The following is a 26,756-nucleotide window of genomic DNA, read 5'->3' on the forward strand; positions in this document are numbered from 1 at the left end:
TTTTCGCAGCGCGCGCCGCAGCCCCCCCGCCCCCGGTCTTCGGTGCTGCGCGCTCCTCAGTCCTCCCCACTTTTCGCCGCGGCACGCTGCGCGCGCCCCCCCCCCCCCCACGCCCCCGTCCCAGGTTGGACCCACAAAAATCTGGTCACTCTAGCTAAACTCCGAGGCGGCGTTAAGTACTATTCCCCCTCCAAATTGTTGCAACCCGGAGGGAGATGTAATTCGGAGTCTAGCAGCTGCCAGAGCCCCGAATTACCACTACGCGGGACGCGCATCAAAGCATTGCTGCTATGACAGCGCCCAGTTTCGGCACTCGGCTCTCAAAGCCGCGCCGAAATGAACTGATCCGGTTCACACACCTCCATTACCGTACACCCATCCTATGGATCTGAGTGAACTCTTCAGTGAACTCGACTGGCCTAATCTCCATGCTCCCATCCAGCGACTAAGCATTTACCTTGTACTGATACTGTACTGCATGATCTGGTTTAGCGTGTATTCCTGTACTGTCTTATTGCTGTAAGAGACACCTAGATATTGTCTGTAACCTTAACTAATATCCAGCTCTGCGTAATATGTTGGCGTTTTATTAAAAAAAACAAAAACTATATAAATAAGTAAATAAACAAAATCCACACAATAAAGTGACATTATGAGACAAGCAGCAGTTCCGATATTGACCACAAGATGCTGCTACCTGCAACAAGATTAATTTTGCAAGCCAAAGTTCCCATATTGTCCACAAGATGGAGACCTGATTTCACAAACCAGGGTGGAACGCACATACCGGAAGCTGTAGGAACAGGACTGGAAGTAGGAAGGAGACATTGCTCGGACTGGCTGCAGAAGTGGTAATAATATAATTTAATTTCTGTTTGCATCCAGTAATTTGTAACCCTAATTTGATTTCCTTCACAGGGGCCAATCTGCACACAGCAATGGGGGCTTCTATCATTATTCCCCCCACAATCCCCTCATGTGTCCTCCATCATCACTGCCTGACCCAGGGAAATGTCTCCTGTATCTTCTTATATACACATAGCTCCCAACTGTCCCTTTTTCGGAGGGACAGTCCCTCTTTGGGAGCCCTGTCCCTCTGTCCCTGTTTCCTCCTCATTTGTCCCTCTTTCAGGACTTTGTCCCTCTTGCTATGTAAATGTATGTATTTCTCTACTAAGCAAATGTATTTGATTGACTCTAAACTTTATTCCCATCCTTTAAATTGATATATTACTCATTTTAAAATGTTAAAATGAAGGGAAATGAACCAGGATAGAGAGGACCAGTGTGGTTTGTATTATAAAACAACATATTTTACTCATGATATCTTTATCTTATGCATGACTAGGGGTGTGAGCGGGGGTGTGGCAGGGGCGTGGCTTAAGTGTCCCTCTTTCTCATCTCAAAAAGTTGGGAGGTATGTATACACACCCTAATGTGATTTCCTTCCCAGGAGCCAATCTGCACACAGCAATGGGGGCTTCTATCATTATCCCCCACACACACAATAGGGTTGCCACCTTTTGGGTGGAAAAATACCAGCTTAGGTTGTGGCCTAAAAGTGGGAGTGGTTTGCTAAATACTTCTCCCGGAAATTCCATCTCCAGCAGCACTACAGAGTACATAGTCATGTCACTGGCTGTCCTCAGAGGGCGTACATTTGAAATCGGCGCCGGTAGACTTGGGCGCAGGATACAGCGGTATATGGCTGATCCTGCTTCTGCACAAGTCCGGGCCGATTTAATTACTATTCCCCCTCCAGGCCGACATGGATAGTGGGGGAATGAAATAATTCGGCTTCCAGCGATTGCTGGAGGCCGAATTATTATGTTTTTAAGCAACTTCGGCTCTGTCTTCTGACGGAGCCGACGTTACTCACTGAGCGCTTCAATAGGAATGATTCCTATTGAAGTCTATGGAGGCGCCGGCTGCGCCCAAATCTAGCAGCGCTGAAAAGCACTGCTCCGCTCAGAGGAGCTCACAATCTAATCCTACCATAGTCTGATGTCCTACCATATGATTATTATGTATTTATATAGCACTGACATCCTCTGCAGCACATTACAGAGTACATAGTCATGTCACTGACTGTCCTCAGAGGAGCTAACACTCTAATCCTACCATAGTGTAATGTCCTACATCTCCTGCAGCACATTACAGAATACATAGTCATGTCACTGACTGTCCTCAGGAGCTCACAATCTAATCCTGCCATAGTCACAGTCTTATGTCCTACCATATTATTATTATGTATTTATATAGCACTGACATCTTCTGCAGCACATTACAGAGTACATAGTCATGTCACTGACTGTCCTCAGAGGAGCTCACAATTGAATCCTACCATAGTCTAATGTCCTACAGCTTCTGCGGCACTTTACAGAGTACAGGTAGAAAAGTGAGAATACTGCTCTAACCACTGTAATGGACGGTCCCAATGCAGCAAGTGATAAAGGAAGATCCGCACATTGCCCAATGAAAAACGTTTTTGTGCACATATCCAAAGTCAAAAACTGGTCACATGGCCAGAAAGCATAGTGTCCGATTTTTCACATTTGGTACGTCCACAAATAATGTTTTTCATCGGGGAACATGCAGATCTTCCTTTTTCACTTTATGGTACAGTCATGTCACTAACTGTCCCTTGGAGGAGCTCACAATCTATTCCCTTCCATAACTATCTGTCAGTCATAATCTAGGGCCAATTTAGGGGGACGCCAATAAACTTATTTGTATGGTTTTGGAATGTGAGAAGAAACTTGAGTGTCTGCAGGAAACACATGCAGACATGGGGAGAACATACAAACGCTGTTCAGATAGTGTCGCCGCAAAGCAAGATTGCTATCCACTACAGCTATGCAACCATGCTGCCCTTAGTGGCTGTGGCTCGGCTTTGCTTGCTGCTGTCGGTCTCCCGAGTGCTGGGCTGGCTTGTCACATCCCTGCAAACACTCCCAGTGGGTCCCAGGCCTGACAGAGGGCACATTCATATTTGCATTCCATTCACCCTTGTGAATTGAATTGTGAACTGAATTGTGATTCAATGAATGAGAATCACAATATCTCCAAAAATGCTACGTCCAGATGCATTGCATTTGCGATTTTCTGAAAATCGCAAGTTCTGCAATGTGAATAATCCCATAGAGTCACATTATACACAGGACAGCGATTTGCTGATTGTTGGTGATCAGCAAAATCCCTCACAAAAGCATCCCAGTGTGAATGAGCCCTGAGCCATCCTCCTGAACTCTGGGCAGCTGTCTGTGTGTGGTGACTGCCTGGCTCACTAGCTGTCTCTTTACCTGGCTGGTCAGCTTCACAGTTAGTTTACGCCGAAATATTGGGCTGGCTCAGTGCAGCTGCTGCTGATCCTCTGTTTCCATCCCTTGTCTCAGAAAACTTTCTCCACAGGACTCTGCTGCTGGGCTGGTCAGCTTCCTGGAATGCACACAGCCAGGGTGCTCTTCCCCTGAACTCTCCTCTCTCCCCATGCTGAAACTTGATACACTCACACAGCCACGCACAGCTATAGTCAGACAGCACTGAGTCTGTGTATAGCCTTCAGGAACAGGGCTGACACGCTGCTCACAGAGGAAGCACAGATCGGCTACTCCTCTTTCCCCAGTCTCCAGGAGCCTGCCTGTAAGAAGAAACAGCCTAGGGATGGGGAAATGCTTGTTCCTGGTTGGCTGGCAGTGGCTAGGGCTGAGCTCTCGTATTCCGAATTTCGAGTTTGCCATCGAAATTTGGCAGTTCCGAGTAAGCACTCGAAACTCGTAAATTCGGCAATTCCGAGTACCGAATTCGCGTTTACATTGAAGTCAATAGTGCTAAATTCCGTGGTTAATTGTGAAGGTCCCTTACATGCTATCATCACCAAACTTGGCATGTATGTTAAAGAGACACTGAAGCGAGAATAAATCTCGCTTCAGTGCTTATATTCAGCAGGGGCATGTGTGCCCCTGCTAAAACGCCGCTATCCCGCGGCTAAACGGGGGTCCCTTACCCCCCAAACCTACCCCTGCAAAATCCACGACCAACTTGGTCGTAGATTTTGCTGCGGTTGAGGCAGGGCTAACGGCTGCAGCCCTGCCTCTCAGCACCGTCTATCAGCGGCGCATCGCCACCTCTCCCCCGCCCCTCTCAGCAAAGGAAGACTGAGAGGGGCGGGGGAGAGGCGGAGATACGCGCTGACAGACGCGTGTGAGGCAGGGCTGCACCCATTAGCCCTGCCTCAATGCGGAAGCGCTGCCCGGTACTACACGAGGGGATTGGGGAGGTAAGTGACCCCCGTTTAGCCGCGGGATAGCGGCGTTTTAGCAGTGGCACACATGCCCCTGCTGAATATAAGCACTGAAGCGAGATTTATTCTCGCTTCAGTGTCTCTTTAAGCAGATGAGTAGGAACATAGTAAAAAAAAATTTAGTGAAAAGACCTTATAGTTTTTGAATTAAATGATTTTAAAGTTTCATAGGAAAAATGGTTTTTAAACTGTGTAAAATGACACTGCTGCAGTACAGGTTACTGCATTGCGAGTTCTGTATACATATTGTATACATTTCATAAAAACAGACAGCGTGGGGTCCTCCCTCCTAAGCCTCCTTAACCCCTTGTCCCCCATGCAGGCTGGGATAGCCAGAATGCGGAGTCCCGGCTACGTGGGGCTTCGCACCCTGAGCTATACCAGCCCGCACGGTCCATGGTATGGGGGGGCTCTGGAGGAGAGGGGCGGCCAACCTCCCCCTCTCCCCCAGAGCCCTTGTCCATTCCATGGATAAGGGTCTCTTCCCCACCTCCGGTGCCCCAGGAGGAGGTGGGGGCCGCCGACGTCCTGGGGGGTTCATGGTGCCATCCGGGGGTCCCCTTTAACAAGCAGACTCCGGAAGCCGCCCCCTCCCCAAGAGAAATGAGTATAGGAGTACACGGTACCCCTTACCTATTTCAGCAGAGAGTTAAAAAAAAGAGATAAAAACACGACAACGAAAAAAGTCCTTTATTGCTCTGGATTAACCAGGGATACTTGCTGTGCAATAATCCCACGCCAGTATCCTCAGGAGTCAGGAATGGTCCTACGCACCCGCCCAACTCCCGGGGCTGAATGGCTATAGACAGCCCCTGCAATCTGTATTGCATAAGCTAGAAACACGAAAATTGTTTGCTAAAACAAGAATTTTCGGCAAACAGTGTCATAAACAAAATGGCTGCTGGGGAATTCCCGTTCCCCAGAGGCCACCTAAGAGAGTCAGACTGAGCGTTATTTCACATAAATAGGTGGGTCCAGGGGACCAGGGCACCTCCTGCTCTGGTCACCTGGACCCACCATCTATGTGAAAAATGGCTTGTTTCGCCACTCTAGTGTGGCCTCCAGCGTTCCGGGATTTCCCAGTGGCCATTTTGATTGCATCACTGTTTGCCGAAATTTCTTGTTTCAAAGGCAACATTTTCGTGTTCATAGTCTGCTATACAGATACAGAGGCTGACTGTGATCATTCAGTGACGGGAGTTCGTCGGTGTGGGAGGGTGGTGAGATGTCCTAAGAGAATACTGGCGTGGGACCACTTCTAAGGATACTGGCGTGGGATTTTCGCAAGGTGAGTATCCCTGGTTAATTTAGAACAATAAAGGACTTTTTTCGTTGTCGTGTTTTAATTTCTTTTTTTAACTCTGCTGAAATGGGTAAGGGGTACCGTTTACCCCTATACTTATTTCTCCTGGGGAGGGGGCGGCTTCCGGGGTCCGCTTGTTAAAGGGGAACCCCGGATGGCACCATGAGCCCCCCAGGACGTCGGCAGCCCCCACCTCCTCCTGGGGCACCGGAGGTGGGGAAGAGCCCCTTGTCCATGGATTGGACAAGGGCTCTGGGGGAGAGGGGAAGGTTGACCGCCCCTCTCCTCCAGAGCCCCCCCCCCCCCCCCATACCATGGACCATGCGGCCTGTTATAGCTTAGGGTGTGAAGCCCCACGTGGCCGGGACTCCACATTCTGGCTATCCCAGCCTGCATGGGTGACAAGGGGTTAAGGAGGCTTGGGAGGGGGACCCCACGCTGTCTGTTTTCATGAAATGTATACAATATGTATACAGAACTCGGAATGCAGTAACCTGTACTGCAGCAGTGTCATTCTACACAGTTTAAAACAGGGCTGTGGAGTCGGTACAAAAATCTTCCGACTCCAACTCCGACTCCCGACTCCTCAGTTTCTGTAACCACAACTCCGACTCCAACCCTGGGTGCCCAAAATTACTCCGACTCCTCGACTCCAACTCCGACTCCAACTCCACAGCCCTGGTTTAAAAACCATTTTTCCTATGAAACTTTGAAATCTATTTGCTCAAAAACTATAAGGTCTTTTACAAATTTTTTTTTTACCATGTTCCTACTCATCTGCTTATTATACATGCCAAATTTGGTGATTATAGCATGTACAGGAGCTTTACAATTAACCGCAGAAGTTGGCACTATTGACTTCAATAGAAATCGGAATTCAGCTGTTCCGATCAGCCCTAGCAGTGGCCCACAGGAAAGCCAATCTAAGAAAAAAATCTGGGAGGTCTCCTGTCTGCTCTGCTCTGAAAATTTCCGGCAAATTACATGCCAGTAAAAATTAAATACCAGCAGCGGCTTTATAGAAGATTTTCCAGCTGGGCAGGCCAAAAACCGGCTGGGTGGTAACCCTACCCATGTGTCCTCCACCATCACTGCCTGACCCAGGGAAATGTCTCCTGTATCTTCTTATATACTCACCCTAATGTGATTTCCTTCCCAGGAGCCAATCTGCACACAGCAATGGGGGCTTCTATCATTATCCCCCCACACTCCCCCCATGTGTCCTCCATCATCACTGCCTGACCCAGGGAAATGTCTCCTGTATCTTCTTATATACACACCCTAATGTGATTTCCTTCTCAGGAGCCAATCTGCACACAGCAATGGGGGCTTCTATCATTATCCCCCCACACTCCCCCCATGTGTCCTCCATCATCACTGCCTGACCCAGGGAAATGTCTCCTGTATCTTCTTATATACACACCCTAATGTGATTTCCTTCCCAGGAGCCAATCTGCACACAGCAATGGGGGCTTCTATCATTATCCCCCCACACTCCCCCATGTGTCCTCCATCATCACTGCCTGACCCAGGGAAATGTCTCCTGTATCTTCTTATATACACACCCTAATGTGATTTCCTTTCCAGGAGCCAATCTGCACACAGTAATGGTGTATTCTATAATTACCCCCCCTACATGTATCCTCCATCATCACTGCCCCCCCCCCCCCCCCAAATGTATCTTACATTATTACTGACTCTCACCATGGGGCGAGGCAGTGTGAACGGTAGAAGTCTATGATTTTCAGTCATTCTACTGGTTTTTGCCTTACATATATGTATAATATGTGAGAAGAATGAGTATGAGTGGTGACTGTATCATTGTGTGTGTCAGGTTCCTATAAGGAGTCAGGATGTCCCTGTCTATTTCTCTATGCAGGAGTTGTCGTATATAGAAGGACACCAGGACCTCTACAGGGACACCATGATGGTGAATAAGCCACCCCTAACATCAACGGGTAAGAGCAGACTTTCATTTCTTATAATCACACAGAGACAATGGGCTTGATTCACTAAAGCGGGATAAGTGCTATCACAGCAGTTATCACGTGATAACTGCTATCACATATCATAGCACTTATCACGTGATAACTGCTGTGGTATCGCTTATTACGTGATAACTGCTGTGTTAGCACTTATCACGCTTTAGTGAATCAAGCGCAATGGCTTGCACGCACGTTTACATGTGCAAAGCTTTTAGGCATGATAACTGAGTTATCACGCCTAAAAGCTTACTTAAAGTGAACCTCCGGACTAAAAATCTACTCAGCAGAAATGAAAAGGCTTGGTGTTTCTTTAACAGTTTCACAGCATCAGAACTTTGTTTTTCTTACCAAAGCATCATTTTTAGCTGCATTTTCATCTAAACTCCACCCATCAAAGAAAAAAATCCTGGGCTTTTTTTCCCTGATGCTGTGCAGAGAATGATGGCATTTCCTATGTTGTTTTCACGTTGCCTACAAATGGGAGAGGTGATCAGCACACAGGACAGTTGGAACTGTATCTCATGCTCCCTGACACCTCCTTTCAACCAAAAAGATGGCTGCCATCATGAAATCAAACATTTGCCTGTTCTTTTAAAACAGGGTGGGTAAGAGATTATATTACCTATCTATTTTAATTAACATAACTAATGTAACTTAATGACAGTATGTTTGTTTAGGCTGGAGTTCCTCTTTAACCCATTCCTTCCCAAAGAGCAATGTTAACATATAATGCCAGCTTCTTACTGTCTCTCAGGCCATCGAGAGCTGCATCTCACATTGGGAAAAAACAGCTAATTTGCTGAAATCTCTAGGGATTTAAAATAAAACGCAGAGGTAAAAAAGGTGTCCTGGCCCATAAAAAGTGTCAGACTCAGTCCAACTTCAGGAACCCAGGCCGGTTCAAGGAAATGAACTTTCCAGCGATCTCCAGTGATGTGTACTGGAAATCAGAGGCTGAAAGTAGCAGAGGTTACCATGTCCCTAGTCAGAGATGCAGTAACACACCGGCAGTGAACCCAGTCGCCAGTGCTAAGCCCCATGCAGTCACCCCGCTCTATAAACAATAAGACAGCCATTATTGCGGACCTTATTCAGACATGCGATTTTTCATGCATCACTGAAACCTGGATTGATGCCAATGCGGGCCCCACATTGGAAGCAGCCATCCCATACAATTTCTCAGTCCTAAGTGAGGGAAGAAGAGACCGCAGAGGAGGGGGTGTAGCAATTTGTGGCAAAACAACCCTGCAGCTCAGAGCCCTGAATGTTGGCTCAACAAAGTCCTTTGAATGTATAGGTGCCCAGATCTCATTTGGTAAAGGCTTCAAAAATTTTTTGGCTTATCGTCCCCCCGGAGATGCTGACTCATTCCTACAGGAATTCTCAGAACTTCTGGCCATGCTGATTCTGTCTTATCCAAGATGGATCATCCTTGGTGACTTCAACGTCTGGGCTGATAACACTCAATCACAAGATGCAAATGAACTATAAATCTCATGGGTGGACTAGGCTTCACAAAAGTTGTAAAATCTCCTACCCATAGAGGAGGGCATACGCTAGACTTAATGTTCCACCTTGGGATGGACAGTTTACTATTGAACATCACCCTATCAAGCAGCGCCCTAAAGAAACAATCAAAATCTGTCCCCTGAATAAATTAACACCGGAGAGGATAACTGCCAACCTGGATTTTACAAATCTGCTCCACAGTCAAATGGACCCCAACACTCTAGTAACCCAGTACAACAACACGATATATGAAACACTTGACAGTATTGCCCCATGGCGCACCAAATTAGCAACCAAAAAGCAGAAAGCTAATTGGTTTGACAAAACCATCATGGATCTAAAAAAGAAAGGGCGCAGACTAGAAAGACAGTGGCGTAAATCAGGGTCTGAGGAGCACAAATCTAGCCTAGTTTAACACCTCAGACAATACCAACAAGCAATAACCAAGAAAAAATCTGACTTTATCTCGCACAAAATATCTACAGCCAACAACAGAGCTGCTCAACTCTTCCACACAGTGGAATCACTCGGCAATCCTTCCTGCCTAAAAGCCCCAACCACATTCTCCAGGGAAAGGTGTGAAGAATTCTCTGCCTTCTTCACAGACAAGGTGTCTACCATCCGTGCCAGCATTACACCAACAACATCAATTGACCACTGGACTTTGCATATGCCTACTACCATACCACCATGGCAAGTCTTTGACACTCTGAGTGAAGAAGATTTTGGAATTCTCATTCAAAGTCTCCGCCCCACTACCTGTGACCTGGATCCTGGCCCAACTGGATCCTTAATGCAGTGCCCAGCGCTGTTCAGGCCAGCACTTCACAAAATCACTCAGTGCGCCTTGCAAAGTGGACTTTTCCCAGAAGAACTAAAGAAAGCAATCATAAAACCCCTCTTGAAGAAACCATCACTAGATCCTGATTCTGTGACCAACTACAGACCTGTGGCGAACTTACCATTCCTATCAAAAGTAATCGAGAAAGCAGTCGCCAACCAGCTAGAAGCCAGGCTTACAGATAACAACATCTTTGATACTTTTCAGTCAGGATTCAGGAAAAGGCACAGCACTGAAGCTGCATTAGTCCGAGTAATGAATGATCTACTTACTGCAAGGGACAAGGGTAATTGCTCAATTCTGATTCTTCTTGACTTGTCTGTAGCATTTGATACTGTGGATCATGAAATACTAATCCAGCGACTGAAGAATTACTGTGGCCTAAGGAGTACTGTTCTTAGCTGGTTTCAGACCTTCCTATCTGGCAGGACACAGCAAGTATGTCTGGGCACACACTACTCTAATCCAGTGCCACTTGCCTATGGAGTTCCACAGGGTTCTGTACTATCACCATTACTCTTTTCAGTCTACATGCTCCCACTGGGCAAAATAATCCAGAACTATGGCCTAGGATACCATTGTTATGCAGATGACACACAACTGTATCTGTCCTTCAAGCCTGGCACCCAAGACCCATCAGCATCCATAAATGCGTGTCTAGTGGATTTACAAAATTGGATGAACACCAGCTGGCTGAGGCTGAACTCTGACAAAACAGAGGTGTTGGTGGTAGGTGGTCCACACATGATGGATAAAGTTCAAAACGCTCACCACCTCAAACTAACAATTGGGGGAGGTACTGTACAGTATAAAGACTCTGTGCAAAACTTTGGGGTGATCCTGGATGGAAATCTAAAACTCAGGCAGCAGGTATCAGCTGTCGTCAAGTCTTCCTTCTTCCATCTAAGAAATATAGCAAAAATCAAACACCTTATCCCAGCTGAAGACCTACCTGCCCTGGTTCATGCATTTGTGTCCTCCCGCCTAGACTACTGCAACGCCCTGTTCATCGGATCTACAGATAAGGTTCTGCGCCCCTTACAGCTAGTACAGAATGCTGGAGCCAGACTCCTACCCAATGCCCCCTGCAGCTCACACATCACCCCAGTACTGCAAACTCTTCACTGGTTGCCAGTAAAATGGAGAATCAATTTTAAGATCTGCCTGCTGACATTCAAGGCTCTACACCACATGGGACCCAAATACATAGCGAATCTATTGGACCTTTATGCCCCTCCACGCACCCTCCTCTCTGCCAACAAGATGAAGCTGGTTATTCCCAGGATACACTTAACATTTGGTGCTCAGGCCTTTTCCTATGCAGCCCCTACTCTATGGAACTCACTTCCACAATCAGTACGAGAGGCTCCTTCTCTGGACAGCTTTAAAAAAAGGCTAAAAACTCACCTCTTTTCCCTAGCCTTTGAGACTGCATAATGCAGGGTCACAGTGCTTTGAGTCCCCAGGGAGAAAAGCGCTATATGAATATTATTGTTATTGTTGTTATCACACTTTTGTGAATCAAGCCCAATGTATTCAGTATGTGTGTTTCCCTTGAATTGAGGAAAATTTGTACATGATAACAATAACAAGAAATAAATGTCTGTCTGTATGGCCACATTATTACTCTGATCACTTCTGCCTGTTTATACATCACTTACATTATCCAGCATCTCCTGATAAGAATGGTATTGCCAGGTGTCAGGACAGATCTGCAGGAAGAGCAGCTGAATGAGTGAGGTAACATTTGTTCTCCTGTAGGGCTCACGGTGCATAAGGAAAGCAGTGCCACCATGATGTATAAAATTATCATTTTATAAATTAACACATTTTCTACCTTATACACCGGCAGCTGGATTTTTTTTTTTTTTAGAACAAAATGCTCCATCTAGATCCCCTCATAATGTAATAAAAATAAATTATGTCTTCAGTGTGTGTGTTTCCTGCAGATGGATCCAGTAACAGAAACACAGCAGAGAGATGTACAGGTCCTCTTTACTCTCAGGATTGTCCACAGGAAGACCACCCCATACCTCAACCTGATCAGGTAGGTGGAACTGAGGGTGTAATATGCGTAAGAGATTGTATAAAGCAAATCTGTGAGTAAAAGTAAGTTAAAAGTCAGATACTTACCTAAGTAGTGTGAAAGCTCAGGATAATTCACATGCTTCCCCGATCCTTCCTGAGCCCATTGCTGCTGCCTTGGCCCCTCTTCTTCTCCATGGGTGTGCTGGTGTCTAAGCAAGAAAGCGGCCATACTGGGCATGTGTGAGGGAGGTCTGCACATGCCGAGTAGCACAAAATTGCTTGTGCTCGGAGGAAACGGCCACATGCGACTGGTTTTAGTCTACTAGGCATGTGTAGATCATATTCAAGCATGCACAGTATGGCCCCGCTCATACATGCATGGGGGTGTGGCCATGAGCAAAATGTGAAACAATTCTGTTGAATATGTTCAGATGGACCCTGCACTGGAGTGGAGAGCTTGAGGAGGATCGGGGAAGCCTCTATCTAACTTTTGCCCCCGGGGTGATAGTGATATGGAGGCTGCCATATTTATTTTATTTTAAACAATACCAGTTGCCTGGCAGCCCTGCTGATCTATTTGGCTGCAGCAGTGTCTAAATCACACCAGAAATCAGCATGCAGCTAATTCAGTCAGATCTGATAATATTTTAAGAAACACCTGATCTGCTGCATGCTTGTTCAGAGTCTATGGCTGAAATTATTAGAGGCAAAGGATCAGCAGGACAGCCAGGCAACTTGTATTGTTTAAAATAAAATGTATTTAAAGGAAATAACTGTGGCAGCCTCCATATACCTCTCACCTTGGGTTCACTTTAAAGAGACTCTGTAACATCAAAAAGATCCCCTGGGGGGTACTCACCTCGGGTGGGGGAAGCCTCGGGATCCTAATGAGGCTTCCCACGCCGTCCTCTGTCCCACGGGGGTCTCGCTGTAGCCCTCCGAACAGCCGGCGACAGACCCGACTGTCAATTCAATATTTACATTTGCAGGCTCCAGCGGGGGCGCTGTGGCTGCTTTCGGCTTGGAACTAGACGCAAATACCCGATCTCAGTCGGGTCCGCTCTACTGCGCAGGCGCCGGAGACTTGCGCCTGTGCAGTAGAGCAGACCCGACGACGATCGGGTATTTCCGCCTACTTCGGAGCCGACAGCCACCAGAGCGCCTGCGCAGGAGCCGGGAAGGTAAATATTTACGTCACCGCTGTAAGGAGGGCTGCAGCGAGACCCCTGAGGGACGGAGGACGGCGTGGGAAGCCTCATTAGGATCTTGAGGCTTCCCCCACCCGAGGTGAGTACCCCCCAGGGGAGGTTTTGATGTTACAGTTCCTCTTTAAGATTGCTTCAGGCACACTTTAAAAATGTTTTTGCAAACAAAAAATTATTATGGGTGTCCTTCCCTCTTTTTCATATCGCACCACTCCCAAAGGAGGAGCTGCACCGGTATCTTGTATCAGACCTTCAACCAAAAAACTAATACCCAGTACTGCTGCTTGTGCATCAAAAAAGTATCAAATTTTATTGTGTGACAGTTTCCACAAAATCCAAATTATGTCAATAGCAACACATTTAATATCACAAAGACGTGCAGTACCAGGCGGGCAGTTCCACAGGTTGCGTAGAAACTGCACTTTGGAATCTGAATTTTTGAAAGAGGTGGTGGAATTAGGTGAACGTTTAAAGAATCGGGGTTACCCCAAGGAGTTGGTTGAACAGGAGTTTTTGAAGGCAAAGGGGAAAGGAAGAAGAGATTTGTTGTTGTGTGGAAAGAGAAATATAAAAGATAGTGGTCCAATTCTTTTCACCATTACATATGGTGCCCACTGGTATGAATTGCAAAACACACTGCAAAAGCACTAGAATGTATTGTTGTTAGACCCTAGAATAGAGAAGTTGGTAGGAAGTCGGCCATATATGACAGGTAAAAAGGCCCCGAATCTGAAAAGCCTTTTGGTCAGATCAAAATTTTATTCAAAACCGAAACAGACCTGGTTGGATAATACTTCTGAAAAATTAGGTATGTTCCAGTGTGGGGGATGTATTGTGTGTAAATATGTCGAGAGAACCACATTTTTCCGAAATGCAAAGGGTGACAAACGGTATGAAATATGGGACAATATAAATTGTAACTCTGAGAGAGTGGTATACTGTATACAGTGTCCGTGCAATCTATTGTATGTGGGTAAAACGAAAAGGAGATTGGGGACAAGAATTGGTGAACACATAAAGAATATTGAAAATGCAACAAAGGACAGCCCTCTATGAGCACATTTTGAGAAATTCCATAATAGAAACCCTAAGGGACTGAAATTTAAAGGAATATTGAAGCAAAAAATCCCGAGAAGGGGTGGAAATATTGAAAATGAACTCTATAAGATCGAAGCGAGTTGGATATATCATTTGGGTGCCAGGATCCCATATGGACTCAATTCAGACCTCAATATGGCATACTTCCTACAATAATGAAATGGTAGATAGCCATTAAAAGGCTTGATATTAGATGGGAACATTCACGGCTGGACCTGTCCTGTGTGATGGTTAAGAAGTAGGGGTGTACAAAACCGAGTTTAAAATGATTAAGGTTAGTGTATGGCAATGGGAGATCTATGTGTATGTATATACATATATACATATGGCTTGTGTTGTATGACGTAACATTAGTCCCACCTGATAAGCTGATATAAGGAGACATGGGAGAGATGAAACAGTACGTCAGACGCTTTGAAAAAGCCCTGTGGGCAGGGCAAAACGCGTAAGCGGGAGGAGGGGACCAGCCGAGTGAGCGCTCATGTGGTCGCACGACGCAGCACCGCCATCCTGGGAGACCCGGCAAGCCGGATGGTGGACGCAAGTATAGGGGAGTAGTGCGGATTGTAGGGACGCCTCTCCGCAAGCACCCGAAGCCCTCATATGATTGGGAGAAGCATCCAGGTTGAGTGCAGCGCTGTGAGGTAAACCGGCGGCAAATGGAGGAGCCTCGTTCACAGGATCTTGCACTTGGAGAAGAGCAAGTATAATCTGCTTGTGTCAAAAGCATTCACCTATTTTGCCTGCTGATTAGATCAAGCTTACTATGATGAAAAGTTATATCTTATACCCCCAGTTTTGTATAGAGGAAAAGTGACATTTGTGAGTTGCAACAAGCCTTGTTAAAGGGGAAAGCATCCATTCATAGAAAGCAGTGTTCACCATCAATATACAGGGGATTATGGACTAAGATAAGCTGCAGCAGTACAATTAGATAGGAAAGTGCAATGTGCATGAGGCCTCGGTGTGCGTCGGTGGTGGGACCACTGATGACCACATAGGATCATAGGTTATCCATTTTTGCATAGGCGAGTAGCTGGGCGATTTGGATTAACCAATTTTGATCTGTGGTTAGTGGTAATATATTATGAGCACTCTCTGGGCTGGTCCATGTTTTTAAATGTTTTTATAGTGTTGCTATTGACATAATTTGGATTTTGTGGAAACAGTCACACAATAAAATGTGATACTTTTTTTGATGCACAAGCAGCAGTACTGGGTATTAGTTTTTTGGTTGAAACACTTTGAAAATGGCATTCTCTGTGTTATGTGCCTTTAGTGTGAAGAACAGATTCATGTAAAACTTGAGGTTAAAGTGGAAGAAGAAGAGACATATTTGAGAAGTGATCGGCAGACAATGGTGGAGGGTGTCATGATGAGGACAATAAAAGAGGAAGAAGAAGAAGAGACAGATGTGAGGGGTGATCAGCAGTGTGTGGAGGAGGGTGACATGAGGAGGATAACAATAAAGGAAGAAGAGACATATGTGAGAAGTGATCACCAGACTATGGAGGAGGGCGACATGATGAGGACAATAAAAGAAAAAGAAGAAGAAGAAGAGACATATGCGAGGAGTGATCTGCAGTCTATGGAGGAGGGTGACATCATGAAGATAATAAAAGAGGAAGAAGAAGAGACGTCTGTGAGGAGTGATCAGCAGTCTATGGAGGGGAGTGATGTGATGATGAATATCAAAGCAGAAAAATCATCTGTAGATATCCACACAGGTAAGGAATGAATGCCATATGCTTAAAGCACAATCGATGTGACATGATGAGATAGACGTGTGTATGCACAGTGCCAAGGACACAAATAACTAGGCTGTGTTCCTTTGTTTCTTTCTCTGCCTGAAAGAGTTAAACATCAAGTATGCAAATGACAGTATCTATCCGGGTTGGGACCGGGTCGGACTGGGTCAGACTATAGCATAACCTTCACTGATAAGTAATTGCAGCCATAAAACACTTTCCTATCAGTAAATGGCTTCCTGGAGCAGGAAAGGGATAAAAAGGGTCAATAATTGGTAGATTTGAGCTCTGGCATACTTCAATGAAAGTGTCATTGAGCAGAGACAATGAAACTGGTATACTGGTTGAACTCGATGGACGTATGTCTTTTTTCAACCAAAATAACTATGTAACTATGTAAATAGTAAAAGCTTAAAAACTAGATTTAGATATAAAATGTGGGATATCTAATCCGTTTATTTTCACCTCCTTTCCATGTTCTTCAAATATTTCACATTTTTATTCTCCTTATATAAGTGTAAGATATAAAGAGTGACTGGTGATGGTTGAATTAGCTGATCTTCACATGAGAGAGCGCTCTGTAAGGATATAAAATTCCTCCCACTGTCTTTTTACTATACAGACAAACATATACAATAACATGCCTATAGCGCATTTCTCCCATAGGACTCAAAACGCTTAGGCTCTCTCAGATTAATTAGTTGGTAGTAGGATGAAGTATTCACACAACAAAGGTTATATTTCTGCAAATGCCAAACTGAACAGGTGGGTTTTCAGTCTAGATTTAAACACGTCCAGAGATGGAGCTGTCCTGATCTGTTGAGGTAAGGAGTTCTAAAATGTAGGACCAGCTGGGACCGAAAGTTTCCAAGTGGACTCTGGGTATGACTAGATTATTAGAACCTGTGGGTCTGAGATTGCGGGGATTGCTACGCAGCTGCAACATTTCTTTCATGTATCCAGGGCCCAGATTATTTAGTGATTTAAATGTCAGTAGGCTGATCTTGAATAGGACCCTCCATTCTATAGGTAGCCAGTGAGGGGAGTGCAGGACTGGCATTATGTGGCAGTGATGGGGATGGTTGGTTAATAGTCTGGCAGCAGTATTCTGTATCAGCTGTAGGCGGTACAAGTCCTTTTTTGGAAGACAAGTGTAGAGAGCATTGCAGTAGTCCAGTCGGGAGGTAATGAAGGCATGAACTAAGGTTGGTAGATCTTCTAGGGGGATGAGGTGCTTGATTTTTGCGATGTTCTTCAGGTGAAAATTGGATGATTTCACCACAGCAGAGATGTGAGTTCTGAAGTTTAAATCCCCATCAATTAGAACTCCCAGGCTACGCACATGATCAGAGCTGTGTAGATCCATGCCTCCTATTCCCTGTGGTGAACACTGCAAGTTAAGTTGTTTTGTTGTCATGCGCTGCCCTCCGATCAGAAGGACTTCAGTTTTTTCTGCATTTAGTTTCAGCCAGTTGTCACTCATCCATTGCTGTAGTTCGTGTAAGCAGGCATTTATAGTTGCAGTTGGGTCTGTCACACCAGGCTTGAAGGAAAGATATAGTTGGGTGTCGTCCGCATAGCAGTGGTATGTCAAGCCATGTTTTTGGATTCGTTTTCCAAGCGGTAACATGTAAATTGTGAAAAGCAGGGGAGAAAGGATTGAGCCCTGGGGCACCCCATACAGAGGTGGACAGGAAGGGCCCCATAGACACTTTTTGGGTTCTGCCACTCAAGAAGGATTGGAACCACTGAAGAACTATGCCATCAATGACAGTATTCCTATAGCCTGTTTATCAAGATGTCATGGTCAACTGTATCAAAGGCTGCAGAAAGGTTTAGCAGTATCAGGATGGAGCACTCTCCTCTGTCTCTTGCCATGAGCAGGTGGTTGCATATTTGGTTGAGGGCAGTCATTGCAAACATATGACTTCAGTCCTCATGTGTGGTCTGGACTCCACCACCCCACTGCTCACTACTCACCACAACAAGCATCTTCCCTCTACCAAGCATGCACAACTCTCGTGACATCTCACAGTTATCAGCTTGGCCACTCCCACTGGCTCCTTTGTGCTGAACGGAGACAAGGGGAAAAGATCAAATGTGCAGATTGTGTGTTGCTCTTGTGCAGTGATTGTGATTAATGTTTAGCAAAAATGAAAAATGGCTTCAACCTAAAATGCCTTGACTGATTTCAATCAAACTTAGTATACAGATCCCTTACTACCTGGAAAGATAAGTTCTGGGTGTCGCATGCCCCCCTGCACACCTGGGGGGAACAACAAACAGCCAATCAGATTTCACCCATTCTTATCAATGGGAAAATTTAGAAAGCTGACATTTTCACAGTAATAAATCCAGAGTCCCCAAACTTGGCACAATTAGTCACTTGAACAAGGTTAAAGAGAGCTCGAGGTGGGCCAAATGGAAAAAGTAAACTGCAGCCATTTTTAGACTGTTAATGACATGGTTAATGGTTTCTCAATGTTGGCCCACCTGGTCACTGGGTGTCTGGGATTAATATTCAGGAAAGTTGGTTCAGCCTAAAACAGCCAATCATAATTAACCTATTGGTTTTTAAGGGGAATATTTAAAGTGCTGTCATTGTTACACTGTTAATGGCAGAGGCGTCAACCTTGCTTCAGTCAGTCGTTGGGTGACTGGGGTTCAAATTCAAAAAAAGGTGCAGAGCCACAAGTAGGCAATCAGATTTGTTTAATTGATAAGCTACTTCCATTCTCACATTATTGATGCCAAGGACCCCAAAGCTCACAAATCTGGTCATTGACTGACTGTGTGTCAAGAGGGCAGAGCCAACAACAACCACATTTTTCAATGGGAAAGTTTAAACTGCAGCGCAGCTATTCTTAGATTGTTAATGGCATTCAAAAGAAAAAAGAGGTGTGTGCTCAGACCAGGTATCACCTGACTTAAACACTGGCTGACAATTGTCTAGTGACTAATTAAAATGGCACAACAGATGCATATTGCATGAGCTTGCTGGAATATGCAGGGTTTAAACTAACTCACTGCTATTCCCTGCAGGAGTTAGCCCACACAAAATTCTGTGCATCTCAACAGGAGTGCCACGTGTAGGCCTCCCATGCCCCCAATTTCTGGGGGGGGAGGGGGGGGAGGGGGGTGAGTGGCAGTGCTGACAGCATCCCAAGTGCTGCCACCAAAGGAATAATAAAGAAAGTATAGCCAATTTCTGTTGTTCTGATGCGGTCCTTTGGGTTACAGTGATGGCAGCTGCAACAATCAGTCCATTTGGAGTCAGAGCTTCTCTCTGAGGCAAGGCATTAATGTAATGTATAGCATTCAATCAGACGATAGGTTGCTCAGCATTTATAATAAGAACTAGAGGTAGATACTTGCTATTGTACCTTCTCTGGCCCAGCCTACATATTAATTTTATGACATTTTGGGTCCTATTTCTCTGGGGCAGGGGTGTTAAACCCAAATCCAAAGTGGGCTGAAACTGTAAACTGGGACCTATTTGCGTGCCAACCTCAGTGTCTACTGGCCACCTACCTCCCTTATAAACGTATCTGGTGTCTAGTGGTCCTCCTTCCCCTATAAAGTTCCCTGGTGTCTAAAGATCCCCACCCTCCCCTATACAGTTCCCTAGTGTTTAGTGCTTTCCCCCTACCTTCCCATATGACTTCCCTGGTGTTCTAGGGTTTCACCTCCAGTATAGCTTCCCTGGTGGTCTAGAGAGGGCCAAACATAATGCACAGTGGGGAAACCACTTGAAGGCCAAATTGGGCCAGAGTTTGTCATGTATGCTCTGGAGGAATTCAAGATCGATCTGCAAATAGAATGATCACACTCTGCTAGTCTCACCATTCACATAGAAACTTTACATGACTGTTCTACTGTATTGTGTTCCTGAGAAACCATTATTTTGAAGACATCATATACCCCAATTTCGTATGTTTGTGATCAGGACATCAAGTGGAATCTACCTGGACTACATGTGTATTTAGAAGTGCTCTCATTCCAGTGTTCTCCCCAGAAATATTTTCCAGCCGGGTGGCATGGAAAAGTAGCCGGGTGGTGAAGTAAGGTCACACTGTTTGCTACTGGGTGAGGAAGTAAATTAATACTGAGGGAAGAGGGAGAGTTATGCTGGGTTGGGAGAGGTTGGCACCAAGCTGGGTGGAGAGGGGGACATCTCTTTTGGGAAAGAGAGTAACATTGTGAACGCTCCCACAATGCTGCAGGCAGCACATTAGCGATTTTAAACAAATCACAGCTGCAGTATTATTGCTACCATAAAGTAACATTGTCATAGCACATTGCTGATCACTGGCGATCAGCAATGCGCTGGAAAACCCCCTGAAAAGCATTCCAGTGTGAATGGGGCCTTGGTGCCATAGCCCTATCATCACATGCATGACTGACAATGACCAGATAACATTCACCGTGCATGCTAAGTACATGACTCCTGCTGCTGGACATGCACTAGGAGCCAGAGAAGAGTGCTGACTAACTAATCACACAGGCAGCACCAGGGGTGGTGAGAACCCCAGTAGGGACTTAGTAAAAACTAGGCTAATTTTAAGCAGTGATTTGTTAGCATATAAGTTAGATTGTATTTATAATGCTTAGTACACACAATGCAATTTTCTGTCAGAATGACAGTTGAATCGATTATTTCTGACAGGTCTGATCTAATTCTCAATCATTTTTCTGATCCATTTTGTATAGACGTGATTAGAAAAGCGATTGGGAATCAGATCAGATGTGTTGGAAATAATAGATTGGACCGTCAATCAAAGAAAATTGCATTGTTGTGAACTAAGCATAACAGCTGAGACCAGGCAGGCTAAACTGAACATTTAGCCATCCATGTGCAGATTCTGAAAGCTGGAGAATCAGGGGTTAATTTAAACTAGGGAAAGACATGTGGTGTTAGATTACAAAGGTTTGTGTAGTGAGATAGGAGGCTGAGTGAATGTCATGTATCAGGCTTCTCTTGCAGCTGGCTGTAAACTGCTCCTTATATCTCTCATGACACATCCCTGGCAGTGTTTAAATGGGTATATTTTAAGTGTTGTAAATTCTCAATGCTTGAACAATTTGGAGTAAATAAACATTTTGATTTGTTAATGAGCGGCCCACAGACACATTAAAGCTTATCTGATGAATGGAAGGGAGGGGGAGAGGAAGGGGCTTTGTGCTTCTGCACTGACAGGGAGAGGAGGAGGAGAGCGTCTGCCATTCCAGTGGCCTGGGAAATAACTTACTAACCAGAAGGAATAGAGCCATGCAAGTCAGTCTCTGCTCGCTCTGTGTACGGGTGTACTCCCCGCCCTCCAACTCCTTCAAAGCTCCCGCTGTCACACTCCTCTGCTCTGTGCTGTTAAGAGCTTTCCCCGCCCCTCTTACATGCTGCTGATAGGAAGAAGCTGAGGAGGAGGGGGAGATGAACTGAATAGAGAAGTGAAGAAGATCAAAGACCTTCAGCCAGCCATGGAAGGAGGCTATAAATAACGTCCGGGCGGTAAAAGCATTTACCCGGACGGCCCGCCCACTTAAATGGCTCTAGGGAGAACATTGCATTCTGTAGTTATGACATACAGGGATTTTCTGATTCAGAGTCTAGCTATAGTAGTAACTGCTAGGTCACCTTAGGTCTCGTTCACATCATATGCGCTACCGTGCGCATTTGGAAGTGCGTTTGATGTGCTGAAACGCAAGAACTGCAGAAGGGCATAGCCCTTCTACCGTTCACATCTACTGCGCTGCGCAACAGTATGATGTGCTTTGAAGTACTTGCGTATTGCTGCACGCATTTTGCCTGCAGCAAGCGCAGAGCTGATCCCATCACTGTCAATGGATGGGATCAGCGGCGCAGATGGCATGCGATCGTACGCGTTGCATTCCGTTTGCACGGCCATCTGCACTGAAGAGATGTGAACAAGGTCTTAGACTTTTCTGAACACCAGGTCTGCTAGGAGTGTGTATTGTGGTGCATATTCAGTTTGTGTCTAGTGCATTAAAAGTGTATAGAAACCCTTTGAAGCTTATCTGTATTTGGTATTTATGGGATTAGGGTGAGGTCTGGTGTTTGGAACAAACAGAGGTCTCAGCTTTCGGAGTCTCCATCTAAAGGGAAACTCTAGACTCTGGCCTGGTGTGTGTAAGTTAGATGGGAACTCTGTCAATTATACATGTCAGCCACAGAGGGAGTCATTACTTATGTGCAGTATGAGCTGGGGCCAATCAGAACTTTGCTTTGATATGTAGTGAGGCCTCTGACATCAGCAGGTAACATGTACTTTCACTCTTCTCCCAGCAGGTGGAGACAATACTGGGGACAGGTCAGAGGGACACCTTCTTGTACCTCTTCCTTGTAATGTAGAAGATAATGGCGTCACACAGATTCCTCCAGGAATTTCCACCATTCCCTCCAATCATCAGGAAGCTTCTGGAGGGTCACATCCTGTTACCCCAAATATCCCTCCAGGTGTGCACAATGCTGGGAGAGCGAATGATTGGGATAATTCTCAGGAATCTTCCAGTACGGCAGATACTGTAACAGGTGAAGGCAACAAGAAACATTCATGTCTGGCTTGTGATAAATGTTTTACATCTCATCGGGACCTTGTTAAGCACCAAAGAAGTCACAAAGAGCTGTGGGCTTTTCCATGTTCAGAGTGTGGGAAAAATTTCCCCTCTAATTCACACCTTCAGGTTCACCAGAGAACACACACAGGAGAGCGTCCTTTTTCTTGTTCAGAGTGTGGGAAAAAGTTTACTACTCATTCAACCCTTAAGAATCATCAGAGAACACACACAGGAGAGCGTCCTTATTCATGTTCAGATTGTGGGAAACATTTCCCCTCTAATTCACAACTTCAGAGTCACCAGAGAACACACACAGGAGAGCGTCCTTTTTCTTGTTCAGAGTGTGGGAAAAAGTTTACTGCTCATTCAACCCTTAAGAGTCATCAGAGAACACACAGAGGAGAGTGTCCTTATTCATGTTCAGAGTGTGGGAAAAAATTCAGTCAATCCTCAGGCCTTCACAATCACCTGAGAACACACACAGGAGAGTGTCCTTTTTTGTGTTCTGTGTGTGGGACAAAATACATTACATCTTCAAGCCTTCAAAGTCACCTAAGAACACACACAGGGGAGTGTCCCTATTCATGTTCAGAGTGTGGGAAAAAGTTTACTTCTCACTCGAGCCTTAAGTATCACCAGAGAACCCACACAGGAGAGCGTCCTTTTTCATGTTTAGAGTGTGGAAGAAAGTTTATTGATCACTCAAGCCTTAAGAGACACCAGCGAACACACACAGGAGAGCGTCCTTATTCATGTTCAGAGTGTGGGAAAAAGTTTGCTGATTTATCAAGCCTTCGGTCACACCAGAGATTGCACACAGGAGAGCGTCCTTATTCATGTTCAGAATGTGACAAAAAGTTTACTATGCACGCAAGTTTTAAGTATCACCAGAAAACACACACAGGAGTGCATCCTTATTCATGTTCAGAGTGTGGGAAAAAGTTTTCTGGTATCTCCAACCTTCAGAGTCACCAGAGGACACACACAGGAGAACGTCCTTATTCATGTTCAGAGTGTGGGAAAGGATTTTTTAATAGTTCAGCCCTTCAGAGGCACCTGAGAATACACAAAGGAGAGCGCCCATTTACATGCCCTGAATGTGGGAAAATGTTCCCTTCTAATTCACAACTTCAGATACACCAGAGAACACACACAGGAGAGCGACCATATGTATGTTCTGTGTGTGGGAAAAAGTTCACTCAATCCTCAAACCTTCACAGTCACCAGAGAAAACACACATTAGAATGTCCTTATTAATTTTGAAAAAAACTTTTTCTGATCATTTATGCCTTCAGATGCACCAGAGAACACACACAGGACAGCAGCCTTATTCATATTCAGAGTGTGGGAATAGGTTTACTGCTCACTCTAGCCTTCAGAAGCACCAGAGAACTCACACAGGAGAGCATCCTCTTTCATGTTCAGAGTGTGGGGAAAAAATTCTTCTACATCACAGCATCGTATTCACCAAAGAATCCATGCGGGAAATTGTCCTTATTTATGTTAAGAGGATGGGAATAGTTTTGTTGGGAAAGGGAATCTAATTGTAGATTGTAAGAAATACACTAACTGACAGGTATACACAGGCATATCTCTGGATATAAAGGACCACGACAGTGAAATTTGTAATATTTTAAGCCTCCCACAGGAAGATGTCTCACAGCAGGCCTGTAAAACCTTCTCTATACTTTGTGTGACTGGTATGCCTAGAAAGAAATGTCAGCTAGCAGCAGATGTTTACTGCTCACTCTAGCCTTCAGAAGCACTACATTGCTCACGCATAAGAGCCCCCTTTTTCATATTAAGGGGGGAAACTTTCTTCTACATCACAACATTGTTTTCATCAAAGAATTCACACAGGAGATTGTCCTTATTTATGTTAAGAGGGTGGGAATAGTTTTGTTGAGAAAGGGAGCCTAATTGTAAATTGTAAGAAATACACTAACTGACAGGTATACACAGGCATATCTCAGGATATAAAGGACCACGATAGTGAAATTTGTAATATTTTTAGCCTCCCACAGGAGGAAGTCTCATAGCAGGCCTGTAAAAGCTTCTATATACTTTGTGTGACCAGTATGCTAGAAAGTTATGTCAGCTAGCAGCACCTCTTGTCTCCCTAGGATCAGCAGTGTACAGTGGGTGATGGATCTGTACTGTGGTCTCCTCCCTCAGTTAGCTGCCCCAGCAGTCAGCGGTCACTTCCTTCCTGCACAGCTTTTCCCTCAGAGCAGACAGTATGGCACAAATCACACACATCAGCCTGTTACTTCTGCTGTCATACAGGCTGCAAACTCTGCACAAATCCCCAAGAGAAGTTACTTTAGTGTGTGCCCAAATGTGACTCTCCTCCTCTTCAAAGACTTTAGGAGAGCCGGCTGTATGGAGAGTCAGTGTCAGAGTTCCTCATTGTGCTGCAGGCGGCAGAGGGAGGCACTACTCTGCTGTGTGATGTGATGAGTCAGAGTCTTATAAAGCCACACAGAGAGGAGCCGTGTATGTGGCTGATCCTGGGAGCTGACAGCTGCTGAGAGCTCACATTTCCTGGGGAGGGGGTTCAGCATAGAAACAGCCCCACACACAGAATAACAGGTAGTCCAGTATAGAAACATCCTCCCAGCCCCCACACGCAGAATAACAGGGGTCCAGCATAGAAACAGCCTCCCAGCCCCCACACACAGAATAACAGGGGGTCCAGCATAGAAACAGCTTTCCAGCACCCACACACAGAATTCCAGGGGGTCCAACATAGAAAAAGCCTCCCAGCCCCCACACACAGAATAACGGGGAACCAGCATAGAAACAGCCTCCCAGCCCCCACACACAGAATAACGGGGAACCAGCATAGAAACAGCCTCCCAGCCCCCACACACACAGAATAACGGGGAACCAGCATAGAAACAGCCTCCCAGCCCCCACACACAGAATAACGGGGAACCAGCATAGAAACAGCCTCCCAGCCCCCACACACAGAATAACGGGGAACCAGCATAGAAACAACCTCCCAGCCCCCACACACAGATAACAACAGGGGGTCCAGTACAGAAACAACCTCCCAGCCCCCACACACAGATAATAGCAGGGGGTCCAGTACAGAAACAGCCTCCCAGACCCCACACACAGAATAACAGTGCTCCAGCATCGAAACAGCCTCCCAGCCCCCACACACAGAATAACATGGGGGACCAGCAAAGAAACAGCCTCCCAGGCCCCCCCCCCCCCCCCCCACACACACACACACAAAATAATAGGGCTCCAGCATAGAAACAGCCTCCCAGCCCCTGGGGACTAGCATAGAAACAGCATCCCAGCCCCCACACACAGAATAACAGGGGGTCCACCATCGAAACAGCCTCTCACCCCCATACACAGAATAACAGGGTGTCAGAATTCTTGTTTTTTATATACAGGAAAAGCTGTCATCTGTACATCTTTTTAGTTATAAGTTTTTAAATGTAGTATGCAAAATGTTTGTATAAAATTGTGAAGTTAGGGTACTTTTTGAAATATTATTCTGTGACTTTTTAACTAATGAAAACATTAATTTGGAGCTGAAGAACATTCATGAGATTGTTTACAGGTACCTTAGTATCAGCCAGCAAGGGAATATAAAATTCCCCAGGCAGAGAAAACATGAAAGCAGAAACAAATTGAAAGTTTAATACCATTGTCTTATGAAGTCCTGATGCCATTTTATATTGCAGAGAGATACAATAATCAATACATGCCTTATAAAGAGAGGAATAGTGATTAGTAAATGATATTAATATTTAAATAAAAATTAAAGCAGATATATATTAATTTATAACTTAGAAATATGTTGAAGTGCTGGAATTTGTAAGCAATATGGTGAGACACATTTTAGAAAGGATATTATTATATGCATTTGATTCAGCTGGTAGAACCTATTTTATAAGAAGTAATATATTTCGGTTATAGATGTTCTCTTGGGCATTCTGGAATGTAAATCCTCTATAATAAAGCCCTAATGTATCTGCGTCCCATGTCCGTGTGTGTCCCCCTGCGTGCTACTGCGCATGGTGCCGCAGGGACAGCCGTGGGACGGGAGCAGGACAGGCAGGGGGCGCGCGCGTGGCGGGTGTGCAGGTGCGTGCGCTCGGCGACTGTGTGTTGGTGGCTGCGGTCCCGGGAGGGTGAGAGGA

General features: G+C 45.4%; 1 protein-coding gene across 1 annotated transcript; it reads left to right on the forward strand.

The window, feature by feature from the left end:
* The first annotated feature begins 786 nt into the window (after window positions 1-786).
* LOC137535099 (oocyte zinc finger protein XlCOF6-like) lies at window positions 787-26,756 on the forward strand. Its single transcript, XM_068256899.1, has 5 exons — window positions 787-851; window positions 7,486-7,564; window positions 11,891-11,988; window positions 15,552-15,999; window positions 22,322-26,756. The coding sequence occupies exons 2-5, from the start codon at window positions 7,531-7,533 to the stop codon at window positions 23,848-23,850; spliced, it is 2,109 nt and encodes a 702-aa protein (XP_068113000.1). The 5' UTR covers window positions 787-851; window positions 7,486-7,530; the 3' UTR covers window positions 23,851-26,756.

The sequence above is a fragment of the Hyperolius riggenbachi genome, chromosome 10 (genome assembly GCF_040937935.1).
Source record: "Hyperolius riggenbachi isolate aHypRig1 chromosome 10, aHypRig1.pri, whole genome shotgun sequence".
In the NCBI taxonomy this organism is placed as follows: domain Eukaryota; kingdom Metazoa; phylum Chordata; class Amphibia; order Anura; family Hyperoliidae; genus Hyperolius; species Hyperolius riggenbachi.